This window comes from Ranitomeya imitator, chromosome 1, assembly GCF_032444005.1.
Source record: "Ranitomeya imitator isolate aRanImi1 chromosome 1, aRanImi1.pri, whole genome shotgun sequence".
In the NCBI taxonomy this organism is placed as follows: Eukaryota; Metazoa; Chordata; class Amphibia; order Anura; family Dendrobatidae; genus Ranitomeya; species Ranitomeya imitator.
The window spans coordinates 819,038,079-819,050,565 of NC_091282.1; the positions used below are offsets into that span (position 1 = coordinate 819,038,079).

Consider the following 12,487-nt stretch of genomic DNA (forward strand, 5'->3'; position numbering starts at 1 on the left):
TCTTCTTATTTGAGCGCTTTTCAGAGTAAAATGTTGCACGATTCAATAAGGTTTAAAATGTTGCACTTTAGTTTGCAATTAGACAAAACAAAAAGAATAGACAGACTGAGCCCTCCACTAGAAACCTGTCACCAGGTTTTCCCCATATAAAATACAGCCACCATCATTAAAGGGGTTCTCCGAGAAATGTACTAAAATAAATAAATCATACACATTTAAATAGTAAAGGACTTGTGTAAAAATGTTGTATCATTTAGAAAATTCGCAAGTGACGAATTGTCTGACAACACCTGTATAATGAAAAGCACACCCACATGTCTAGCAAAATTACATGAACTGAAGAAAATTGCGCAAATTGGTGCAAAAGCTATAATGAATTTAGGACAAGAATAATGCCTAAAATCCAAACTTTTACTTCAACAAAGATGCAAGAAGAGTGATGAATCAAAGCCAAATTAGTATAAAATCATATAAACACCAAATAATAAAATCATACATATGGGTACAATATTAGCTGTGGTCTTTTCATTAAAGCAACAAGACTTTTTAGTGATGTATTCCTAGTATTTTGTCTTGTGTAAATAGCATTGCTTGTATTTTGGGATTTGCCTTGAGCATGGTTGCACACTTTCAACTGAACTTGAAATTTCTGTTGTTGTAGAAAAAAAAGGTTATGAGTCCAATTGTTTTCCCTTTTGAGACCCTTTTTCAGTAGAGTCTACCAGAAATCCACATAAATTCCTCTCCTGAATGTTGAAAAGGATCATTGTCCTACACACCCTTTTCATTCCAGGAATACAATGCTGAGTTCATTGATAAGGCTTTTAATATTATCAGGTAATATCTGCTAACATTGCTCCCCAAGATTCTAATATGACCATTTTTGGGTTAGATGCTATCCAAATAATGTCTTTGATGTGTTTTGCTCAGTTTTCTAAGTTCCAGAGGAGACAAAATGCATCTCTGTGTTGGCATTAGCATTAGCTACCCCAGTGCTGCCCACTCGTTGTTTGAAGAGGAACGGAAAAACCTTATTGAAGGCTTTACGGAAATTGGCACCCATAAAAGCATAAACAATTGGATTAATAGAAGAGTTTGTGTAGGACATGCAGTGGGCCCAAATCTTTACTTTGTAGGTGTAATAGTCACGTTTGAAGGAAGGACTAAATGCTTGAAACAGGATGTACAGCTGAATTGGACCCCAACAGACTGTGAAAAGTAAGACAATGACTGCCACCATACGTGAAATTTTTGTCCTCATGACCTCAGAGCGCTCTGCCAGAAGCTGTATCTGAAAATAAAAGAAAAATCCGGAGTGCGAACATACTGTATGAAGCATAAAAATTCTGTCTGTCAAAAGTGAGCATATAAACATACTTTCTCATTTGACTTTTTAGCAATGCCACCTGCAGTAGGACAATCTATAAGTAAACAGAGAGATTAAAGGGTTTTCCCCATATAAAGTACAGCCACAGGGGTTCTATGAGAAATGTACTAAAATAAATAAATCATTCACATTTAAATATTAAACATTTTTCTAAATCTTTTTATATAGCAAATAGGTATTTTTAATCTACGACTGTCAGGATTTTAAGCAACTATAATCGCTACCCATCTTACATTTTAGAGGACATGCAGTAGGAGCAGGACAGGCTGTGTGAAACAGGAACAGGAGACAGACATCAGGTCAGAGCAACGTACTGTCAGGCATCCTGAACGCATATCCCTCTGTTCAGTCAACCTGACAGGACACTGAGTGAAGCCAGACTAAAGGTACCGTCACACTAAGCGACGCTGCAGCGATACCGACAACGATCCGGATCGCTGCAGCGTCGCTGTTTGGTCGCTGGAGAGCTGTCACACAGACAGCTCTCCAGCGACCAACGATGCCGGTAACCAGGGTAAACATCGGGTTACTAAGCGCAGGGCCGCGCTTAGTAACCCGATGTTTACCCTGGTTACCATCCTAAAAGTAAAAAAAACAAACGCTTCATACTTACCTTCGGCTGTCTGTCCCCGGCGCTGTGCTTCTCTGTACTGGCTGTGAGCACAGCGGCCGGAAAGCAGAGCGGTGACGTCACCGCTGTGCTTTCTGGCCGCTGTGCTCACAGTGAGTACAGAGAAGCACAGCGCCGGGGGACAGACAGCGGAAGGTAAGTATGAAGCGTTTGTTTTTTTTACTTTTAGGATGGTAACCAGGGTAAACATCGGGTTACTAAGCGCGGCCCTGCGCTTAGTAACCCGATGTTTACCCTGGTTACCAGTGAAGACATCGCTGAATCGGTGTCACACATGCCGATTCAGCGATGTCAGCAGGAAGTCCAGCGACAAAATAATGTTCTGGACTTTCTGCAGCGACCAACGACATCACAGCAGGATTCTGATTGCTGCTGTGTGTCAAACTGAACGATATCGCTATCCAGGACGCTGCAACGTCACAGATCGCTAGCGATATCGTTTAGCGTGACGGTACCTTAAGGCTACGTGCACACATTGTGGAATTGCCGTCGAAATTTGGCATGTGTATTCCCGCTAAACACTAGCGTTTTGCAAGCATAATTAGTTTGCAGAATGCTAGCGTTTTCCAAGCGATCTGTAGCATCGCTTGGAAAAATGATTGACAGGTTGGTCACACTTGTCAAACATAGTGTTTGACAAGTGTGACCAACTTTTTACTATTGATGCTGCCTATGCAGCATCAATAGTAAAAAGATATAATGTTAAAAATAAATAAAAATAAAAAATTATGATATTCTCACCTTCCGGTGGCCCTCGCAGCCTTCCCAATCCCCGGGATGCTCCCGGCAACTACCATTCCAGTGATGCCTTGTGACAATGACCACAGATGACATAGCATCATGCGAGACCGCTACGTCATCACAGGTCATTGTCGCAAGGCATCACTGGGAACGGGAGCTGCCGGGAGCATCGCTAAGGCCTGGGCTATTTTTTTATTTTAATTCTTTTTTTAAGGGCCTGGAGGAGAGTCTCCTCTCCTCCACCCTAGGTACCATCCGCACATGATCCGCTTACTTTGCGCATGGTGGGCACAGCCACATGCGGAAAGTAAGCAGATAAATGCATTCCTATGTGTGCGGAATCTCCGCGATTCCGCACAAAGAATGAGCATGCTGCGTATTTTCGCATTAGCACAGCATTGCGGAATCCAATTGAATTCAATGGGTTGTGTTGTATATGCGTTTTCGCAGCGGAAAAAAGCGGCAAGAACGCATACAACTCCTTTCATTAGCTGACTGAGAATGAACATCCATATCAGCCAGCCTGACAGTTTTAGTGGGTTTATCTTCTGCTTCACGCAAGTCATTACTAGGCCTGGCAGTTGCAGTGTTTAAAATCCTAGTAGAAAAGCTAGGAAGCAAAACAAATGCAAAATATGTAGCTGGTCTTAACTGGTAAATAGAGAATGAAGGGATGAGAGAGTATAAGCTCACCTTGTATGGTTGCACATTTGCAATCATTCAGCAAAAGATAGCTGCTGCAGGAGAGTTCTCAGACTGAAATAATACTGTTCCAGGAAAGATGTGTGTAGCCTGTGCTGCTAATGGAATGAAATGTAGAAAATAATTTCAAAGTTATCCTTAACTTTCTTCAAGACATAACCTAATGGATGCTTAGTGTTAGGTGCTTATGTGGTGCTGTGGTCTCCCATTCAGGTCTGGGCGAGGTGGGTGCTGCTCAGCACAGACGTCAATCCCAGCGTCTTGCTAAGGATTGTGATATTCACTTGGTTACAGCTGGCTCTCCAGGCAAGTCTATGGGAATCAGTGCTATTCTAGTGCAGCACTGGGCTCCTGAGTCTAAGTCCAGAGATCAGCTTACAGAGCATGTCCGTGATGTGGTGTCTTCTCATTGGTGGTCGGACAGTAGGTGCTCTGGTGATGTGGCGGCCCTGGATTGGCCGGTGGGTGATGTCACAGCCATTGGGGCGTGAGTGTTTGGGGTAGGGCCTAGGGTTTAAAAGGCTCTCAGCGGCGCATGTGGGTGTGCTAGTATCATTTATGTGTGGCTGTGTAAGTGGAGACTTTACCACTCTGTCTGCATGTGTTGTATGTCTGCTTAGCTCTGGACTGTACACATAGGCAGGCAGCTAACATCAGTGGGGGCAATTAGCCATTTGGCTTGGCATCTGTTATCTACATGTGTGCGGTTAGCACAGTAGAGTTTCAGAGCAAGCTCAACCCTTCATCAGGGATATATGCACAGTATCTGTTTCGTTCCTGTGTGCGATTGACACGGTTCTGTTGCAGTTCGAGTTCAGTTCATGTGCTTGTCCTGTGACATTTAGCAGGACTTAACACTTAGTACTCATCGTTTGTACTGTTCCTCCCTGCGGAGTAACGGAGCTTGGGACTCAACGTCCTGTTCACACTGAGTGGTGTTAACTCAGTGTGTACAAGTAATCACTCGTTGTGTGTTCCATCATTGCTCACTAGCAGCAGTTTTACTTCTCTGCACAGTGGACCCCAGGTTGCGATTGCACTTTATTATTTATTTTATTGCAATCCGCCAAACCTTAAGGTACCTTCACACTGAGCAACTTTACAACGAGAACGACAAGGATCCGTGACGCTGCGGCGTCCTGGATAGTGATCTCGTTGTGTTTGACACGCAGCAGCGATCAGGATCCCGCTGTGCCATCGCTGGTCGGAGCTAGAAGTCCAGAACTTTATTTGGTCGTCAGGTCGGCATGATTCGTCATGTTTGACATCAAAAGCAACGATGCCAGCAATGTTTTTACATGGAGCTAACAACCAGCGAGAACGATAAGTACGTCACTGGATCGCTCCTGCATCGTTCTGCTGTTGCCGTGTTTGACGTCTCCTAGCGACCTAAACAGCGACGCTGCAGCGATCGGCTCGTTGTCTATATCGCTGCAGCGTCGCTGAGTGTGACGGTACCTTAACACTTAGTATACCTCTGGTATGTCAACGTTCAATTAAACATCTGTTTGAACAAGGTCATGTTAAGATATTAAAAAACAAAACATTGAATGCATTAAAATAAATTCATAAGAGTACGTGTGTAATACCTAAAAAAAACTGAATTGGAAAAAGAAAGAAAAGAAGAAAGAATGATAAATGTAACTTGTCAGTCCAAAAAATATATATTTCTTTAGATCTGTGGGAATGTGAACTGCTCACAGGTTGTTTCTAGAACAGGAGTGATTTGTTTCATTGCTATGTACCACCTGAAGGTTCAATGGACACACAAAGAAAAAAGGGGAATTAGCATTTTATTTGAAGAAAAACAAGAGGGGGTGATGTTCCGATATACTTAAAAACCATTAGTACTCTAAAAATGTTTTTTTCTACTTTGTAAATTGGAGCAAAGAAAAAAGAAATGAAAAAATAAATAGGAGTAGGGATGAATATTATTTGTGTTAACTGTATTTAGAGCGTGGCATTTAAAATTCTTCATGAAGCTACTGTTTACCATTACTGATGAAATTAGCGCGCTGAACCCTGGGTGAGCCAGGGGGACGGTATATGACTGCTACCCTGAGGGAGAGGGGATGATTCTCCAATCAGCCTGTATATATTTAAAAAATAGTTTTTGTGGTGGCAGTGAGTAGTGTTATCTTATGACAGCTGTAGTGCAGTGCTCACTGAATGTGTTGGGGTACAGTCACTTAGCAGCGGGATTAAGGCACACAGGAATGATTTTCCACTTAAACCATTCCATGTGGTTTATTATGCACTCATAAACCACTGTAGGCCATGTTATACTTTACAGACCTAGCTTACAGTCCACTCTCAACTGCGGTTATGTCCGCACAGTTCATTAACTGACCCTCGTCAGTGCACACAGTCTCCTATGCTCTGGGTTACCTGCTTGGCAGCGTTGCAGGCTTAACAGGCTGGCATCACATGGGTCCTGATTTCCAGGGAAGCTGCCTTATGGAGATCATTGACCCGCACTATGACTTGCCTGACAAGCTCACATCAGTCAGTTCCAGACCCACAGAAGGACAGTAGCTTCCCCAACACAGATAGCCGTCATGGACTCTGCAGGCACATGCCTCTTCCATGGGTCTTCCAGGAAACCTGTACTCTTGCAGGACCTTCCAACACAGAGACCATGTGACCAAAACCACAGTCTAATTATATCGTATGAGACACACCCATTGATGGGAGGTGTGTGGATACCCAGACCCGCCCAGCTCTCTGACTATCCCTGCAAGTCCAGCCCCTTATACACTAAGCAAGGTTCATGGAATTACAAGTCCCAGAGAAATATTCACAACAACGCCGGTCACACTCTCACACAGCATATATATGTAATCTGGAGGTGTACAGTGGGGCAAAAAAGTATTTAGTCAGTCAGCAATAGTGCAAGTTCCACCACTTAAAAAGATGAGAGGCGTCTGTAATTTACATCATAGGTAGACCTCAACTATGGGAGACAAACTGAGAAAAAAAATCCAGAAAATCACATTGTCTGTTTTTTTTAACATTTTATTTGCATATTATGGTGGAAAATAAGTATTTGGTCAGAAACAAAATTTCATCTCAATACTTTGTAATATATCCTTTGTTGGCAATCACAGAGGTCAAACGTTTTCTGTAAGTCTTCACAAGGTTGCCACACACTGTTGTTGGTATGTTGGCCCATTCCTCCATGCAGATCTCCTCTAGAGCAGTGATGTTTTTGGCTTTTCGCTTGGCAACACGGACTTTCAACTCCCTCCAAAGGTTTTCTATAGGGGTGAGATCTGGAGACTGGCTAGGCCACTCCAGGACCTTGAAATGCTTCTTACGAAGCCACTTCTTCGTTGCCCTGGCGGTGTGCTTTGGATCATTGTCATGTTGAAAGACCCAGCCACGTTTCATCTTCAATGCCCTTGCTGATGGAAGGAGGTTTGCACTCAAAATCTCACGATACATGGCCCCATTCATTCTTTCATGTACCCGGATCAGTCGTCCTGGCCCCTTTGCAGAGAAACAGCCCCAAAGAATGATGTTTCCACCACCATGCTTTACAGTAGGTATGGTGTTTGATGGATGCAACTCAGTATTCTTTTTCCTCCAAACACGACAAGTTGTGCTTCTACCAAACAGTTCCAGTTTGGTTTCATCAGACCATAGGACATTCTCCCAAAACTCCTCTGGATCATCCAAATGCTCTCTAGCAAACTTCAGATGGGCCCAGACATGTACTGGCTTAAGCAGTGGGACACGTCTGACACTGCAGGATCTTAGTCCATGGTGGCGTAGTGTGTTACTTATGGTAGGCCTTGTTACATTGGTCCCAGCTCTCTGCAGTTCATTCACTAGGTCCCCCCGCGTGGTTCTGGGATTTTTGCTCACCGTTCTTGTGATCATTCTGACCCCACGGGGTGGGATTTTGCGTGGAGCCCCAGATCGAGGGAGATTATCAGTGGTCTTGTATGTCTTCCATTTTCTAATTATTGCTCCCACTGTTGATTTCTTCACTCCAAGCTGGTTGGCTATTGCAGATTCAGTCTTCCCAGCCTGGTGCAGGGCTACAATTTTGTTTCTGGTGTCCTTTGACAGCTCTTTGGTCGTCACCAAAGTGGAGTTTGGAGTCAGACTGTTTGAGGGTGTGCACAGGTGTCTTTTTATACTGATAACAAGTTTAAACAGGTGCCATTACTACAGGTAATGAGTGGAGGAAAGAGGAGACTCTTAAAGGAGAAGTAACAGGTCTGTGAGAGCCAGAAATCTTGATTGTTTGTTTCTGACCAAATACTTATTTTCCACCATAATATGCAAAAAAAAAGTGATAAAAAAACAGACAATGTGATTTTCTGGATTTTTTTTTCTCAGTTTGTCTCCCATAGTTGAGGTCTACCTATGATGTAAATTACAGACGCCTCTCATCTTTTTAAGTGGTGGAACTTGCACTATTGCTGACTGACTAAATACTTTTTTGCCCCACTGTATATGTCATACGCTCACTGTTACTTTTCTAATAACCAATTAATGGCAACAGCCTTTGGCTCCTCCATTGATCGTTGCCCAATGGTGTTATTGTCTGGAAGATAGGGGCAGCTGAGAGCTGTTCGCTTTAAAGATCTGCGACTCCTGACCTGTGATCTCTGTGATAATAGGATGAAATCCTAGACAAATCCAATCTGTTGGTCATGGAAATGCAGCCTTTCCATCTGGTGGAAACAAATGTTTTCTCAAAGCTAATAGCCGTCGCAGTCCCCCAGTACCAGTTGCCCAGTCAACATTACTTCTCTTAGAAAGATGTGCCTGCGCTACATCAGCATGTCACAGACAACATCATCCGTTCCATAAAAAAAATCTATGTCTGCTAGGGTGCATTTCACCACTGACACCTGGACAAGCAAACATGGGCAGGGGCCTTACATGTCTCTTACTGGGCACTGGGTGACTATGGTGGCTGTGGGGGCAGGCAGGGAAGGGGATGTTCCACAAATATTGGAATGTCAAAAGCTTGCAGGGTGCTTGGGGATGGAGAACTATACGACTACACACCATAAGATGGAGAACTAAACCACTACACACCACAGGATGGTGAACTAGAAAAGTAGACCCCAAGGTGTCACTAGACTGCAAATCTTGGAATCCCCAAGGCTTTAGGGACAAACCTCTCTATCTAATACTTCCTCCGCTTCTTTTGTCTCCTCCACCTCCTCTAGGGCCTCCATCTGCACCGTCAACCTCTCCCTTAAAGGGAACCTGTCACCTGAATTTGGCGGGACCGGTTTTTGGTCATATGGGCGGAGTTTTCAGGTGTTTGATTCACCCTTTCCTTACCCGCTGGCTGCATACTGGCCGCAATATTGGATTGAAGTTCATTCTATGTCCTCCATAGTACACGCCTGCACAAGGCAAGATTGCAAGACTAAATAAACTATACTCCCTGATCCGCAGAAATCCAATTAAAACGAGTGTCCCACGACAATCTCCCATTGAGAGCAGCAGCATCAGCTGATGCGACCGCTTTCCAGGGGCTCCAGGAATACAATGAGCCAGACTCGTCTACACTGTGTGCACATACACCACACAACATACAACACACAACACACAACATACACCATACACCATGCAACATGTAACATGCGACGACATGCGACAACATGCAACATGCGACATGCAACATGCTACGACATGCAACATGCGACATGCAACAACATGCAACATGCGACATGCAACATGCGACAACATGCGTCATGCAACATGTGACTTACGACAACATGCGCCATGCAACATGCGACAACATGCGACATGCAACAACATGCGTTATGCAACATGCGACAACATGCAACATATGACGACATGCGACATGCGATGACATGCTGTGACATGCGACAACATGCAACATGCGACAAAATGCGACATGCCACATGCGATGACATGCAACATGCGACAACATGCAACATGCAACGACATGCAACATGTGACAACATGCAACATGCAACATGCGACAACACGTGACATGCAACATGCAACAATATGCAACATGCAACGACATGTGACATGCGACAACATGCGACAACATGCGACATCATGCGTCATGCAACATGCGACGACATGCGACATGCGACAACATGCGTCATGCAACATGAGACATGCACCATACAACATGCACCATACGACATGCAAAATTAAAATAATAAACAAACACTATACTCCCTGATATGCAGAAATCCAATTAAAACGAGTGTCCCACGACAGTTTCCCATGGAGAGCAGCTGCATCAGCTGATGCGACCGCTCCCCAGGGGCTCCAGGAATACAATGATGGAAGGTATCCTTCCACAATGTATTCCTCACAATGTATTCCTACGCCCATGTGAGAAAATAGTCCCTAGTCTCACTTTTGGCATTGCTGTGTGAGAAAGTTCCCATGCAGCAATTGCCATAAAGTGAGAACAGTGAACTGGAGTAACCTCTCAGTGATGCACTGCAGGAGCCATTGTGAGTGTGTCACTGAGGGTCCTATAGAGCAGTGACATCATCCGATGTTACTGTTCTATAGGGGAGATCGTCGTGGGACACTCGTTATTAATTGGACTGCGTCGGACAGGGAGTATACCGTTTATTATTTTATGTTTTTTGCAGGTGATCGAGTATGTTACTGTTCTATAGGGGAGATCGTCGTGGGACACTCGTTATTAATTGGACTGCGTCGGACAGGGAGTATACCGTTTATTATTTTATGTTTTTTGCAGGTGATCGAGTATGTTACTGTTCTATAGGGGAGATCGTCGTGGGACACTCGTTATTAATTGGACTGCGTCGGACAGGGAGTATACCGTTTATTATTTTATGTTTTTTGCAGGTGATCGAGTATGGTAAGTATGGTGAAATTAAGAATAATAAAATACTTTTTTCTGGCTTTGTCTTTATTTCTTTTTGAACTCTTTCACTACTCTAGGATTAATAATGGATAGGCGTCTTATTGACGCCTCTCCATTATTAACCCGGCTTAATGTCACCTTACAATAGCAAGGTGACATTAACCCCTTATTGCCCCATATCCCACAGCTACACGGGAGTGGGAAGAGAGGGGCTAAGTGCCGGAATTGGTGCATCTTACAGATGCGCCATTTCTGGGGCGGCTGTGGGCTGGTATGTGTAGCCAGGGGGGGGGCAATATCCATGGCCCCTCTCTAGGCTATGAATATCAGCCCGCAGCTGTCTGCATAGCCTTTCTGGCTATAAATTATAGGAGGACCCCACGTCATTTTTTTTGGGGGTCCCCCTATTTTAATAGCCAGTAAAGGCTACACAGACAGCTGCGGGCTGATAATCATAGCCTGGGAGGGGCCATGGGTATTACCCCCTTCCCAGGCTACAAATATTGGCCCCCGGCTGTCGGCTTTCCCCCTCTGGCACAGAAAATTGTGCGGGAGCCCACGCCATTTGTTTTCCCATTTTTTTTTAAATTAAACGTTCATTCATAAACATCGGCCGTGCTATTATATATCTACTAGATGGTGGCCCGATTCTAGCGCATCGGTTATTCTAGAATATGTATGTACTTTATTTACGAAGTGGTGTTTAAATCCCGCTGCAATATCGCTGATTGGTCGCGGCCGGGCGCGAGCTTTCAGCGAAGCATGGTTTAAATCCCACACCAATTCACGGCCTCACTGCACATGTCGCTGATTGGTCGCGCCAGCAGCCCACGACCAATCAGCGACGCGGCATTTCCGTTACATGCAAACAGACCCTTAGACGATTATTTATATATACTAGATGGTGGCTCGATTCTAACGCATTGGGTATTCTATAATATGGTTGTATGTATGTACGTCGCGCTGTGAGTGGGAGTTAAATTCCGCGCCAATATCGCTGATTGGTCGTGGCCGGCGGCGTAGTATAGAGCACAGCCACGTAGTATATAGCACAGCCATTTAGTATATAGCACAGCGATGTAGTATTTAGCACAGCACACGTAGTATATTGCACAGCCACGTAATATATTGCCCAGCCACGTAGTATATAGCACAGAGAAGTAGTATATAACACTGCCCATGCAGTATATAACACAGGCCACGTAGTATAAAGCACAGCGATGTACTATATTGCCCAGCCACATAATTATATACCACAGCCACGTAGTATATAGCACAGCCCACATAGTATATAGCACAGAGATGTAGTATATAACACAGCCCACGCAGTATTTAACACAGCCCACATAGCATATGGCAATGTGGACACCATATCCCTGTTGAAAAAAAGAATTAAAATAAAAAATAGCTCTATACTCACCCTCCGTCGGCCCATGGATCCAGGCGAGGCGTTTACCGATGCTCCGGTCCCAAGAGTGCATTGCACTCTCACGAGATGATGACGTAGCGGTCTTGCGAGACCGCTACGTCATCATCTTGCGAGACCGCAATGCATGGACCGGTCACCGGAGCATCGCGAGGAGGGGGAAAGGCCTCGGCTGGATCCAGGGGCCGATGGAGGGTGAGTATATAATGATTTTTTTATTATTATTATTTTTAACATTACATCTTATTACTATTGATGCTGCATAGGCAGCATACATAGTAAAAAGTTGGTTACACAGGGTTAATAGCAGCGTTAACGGAGTGCGTTACACCGCGGCATAGCGCGGTCCGTTAACGCTGCCATTAACCCTGTGTGAGCGCTGACTGGAGGGGGCACTGACTGCAGGGGAGTAGGAAGCGGCCATTTCACCGCCGGACTATGCCCGTTGCTGATTGGTCGTGGCCGTTTTGCAGCGACCAATCAGCGACTTGGGATTTCTGTGACAGACAGACAGAATAAAGACAGAAGTGACCCTTAGACAATTATATAGTAGATGGATAATCTATCTATAGATATTTGTATAGATAGATATATCTATAGATACATAGATATACTAAACATCGGGCTTGGTATTATCTATCTATCGTATCTATCTATTATCTATCATCTATCTATCTATTATCTATCGATATATCTAATCTAGCTATCTATAGATATATCTATCGATAGATATATTCATAGATAGAT

General features: G+C 44.2%; 1 protein-coding gene across 1 annotated transcript in view; it reads right to left on the reverse strand.

The window, feature by feature from the left end:
* Positions 1-391: 391 nt before the first annotated feature.
* Positions 392-12,487, reverse strand: part of KISS1R (KISS1 receptor) — a 283,997-nt gene continuing 271,901 nt past the window's right edge. The window contains exon 5 of the mRNA XM_069745680.1: positions 392-1,291. Coding sequence (XP_069601781.1) covers positions 935-1,291 — 357 coding nt within the window. The 3' untranslated portion in view covers positions 392-934. The remainder of the gene's footprint in view (positions 1,292-12,487) is intronic.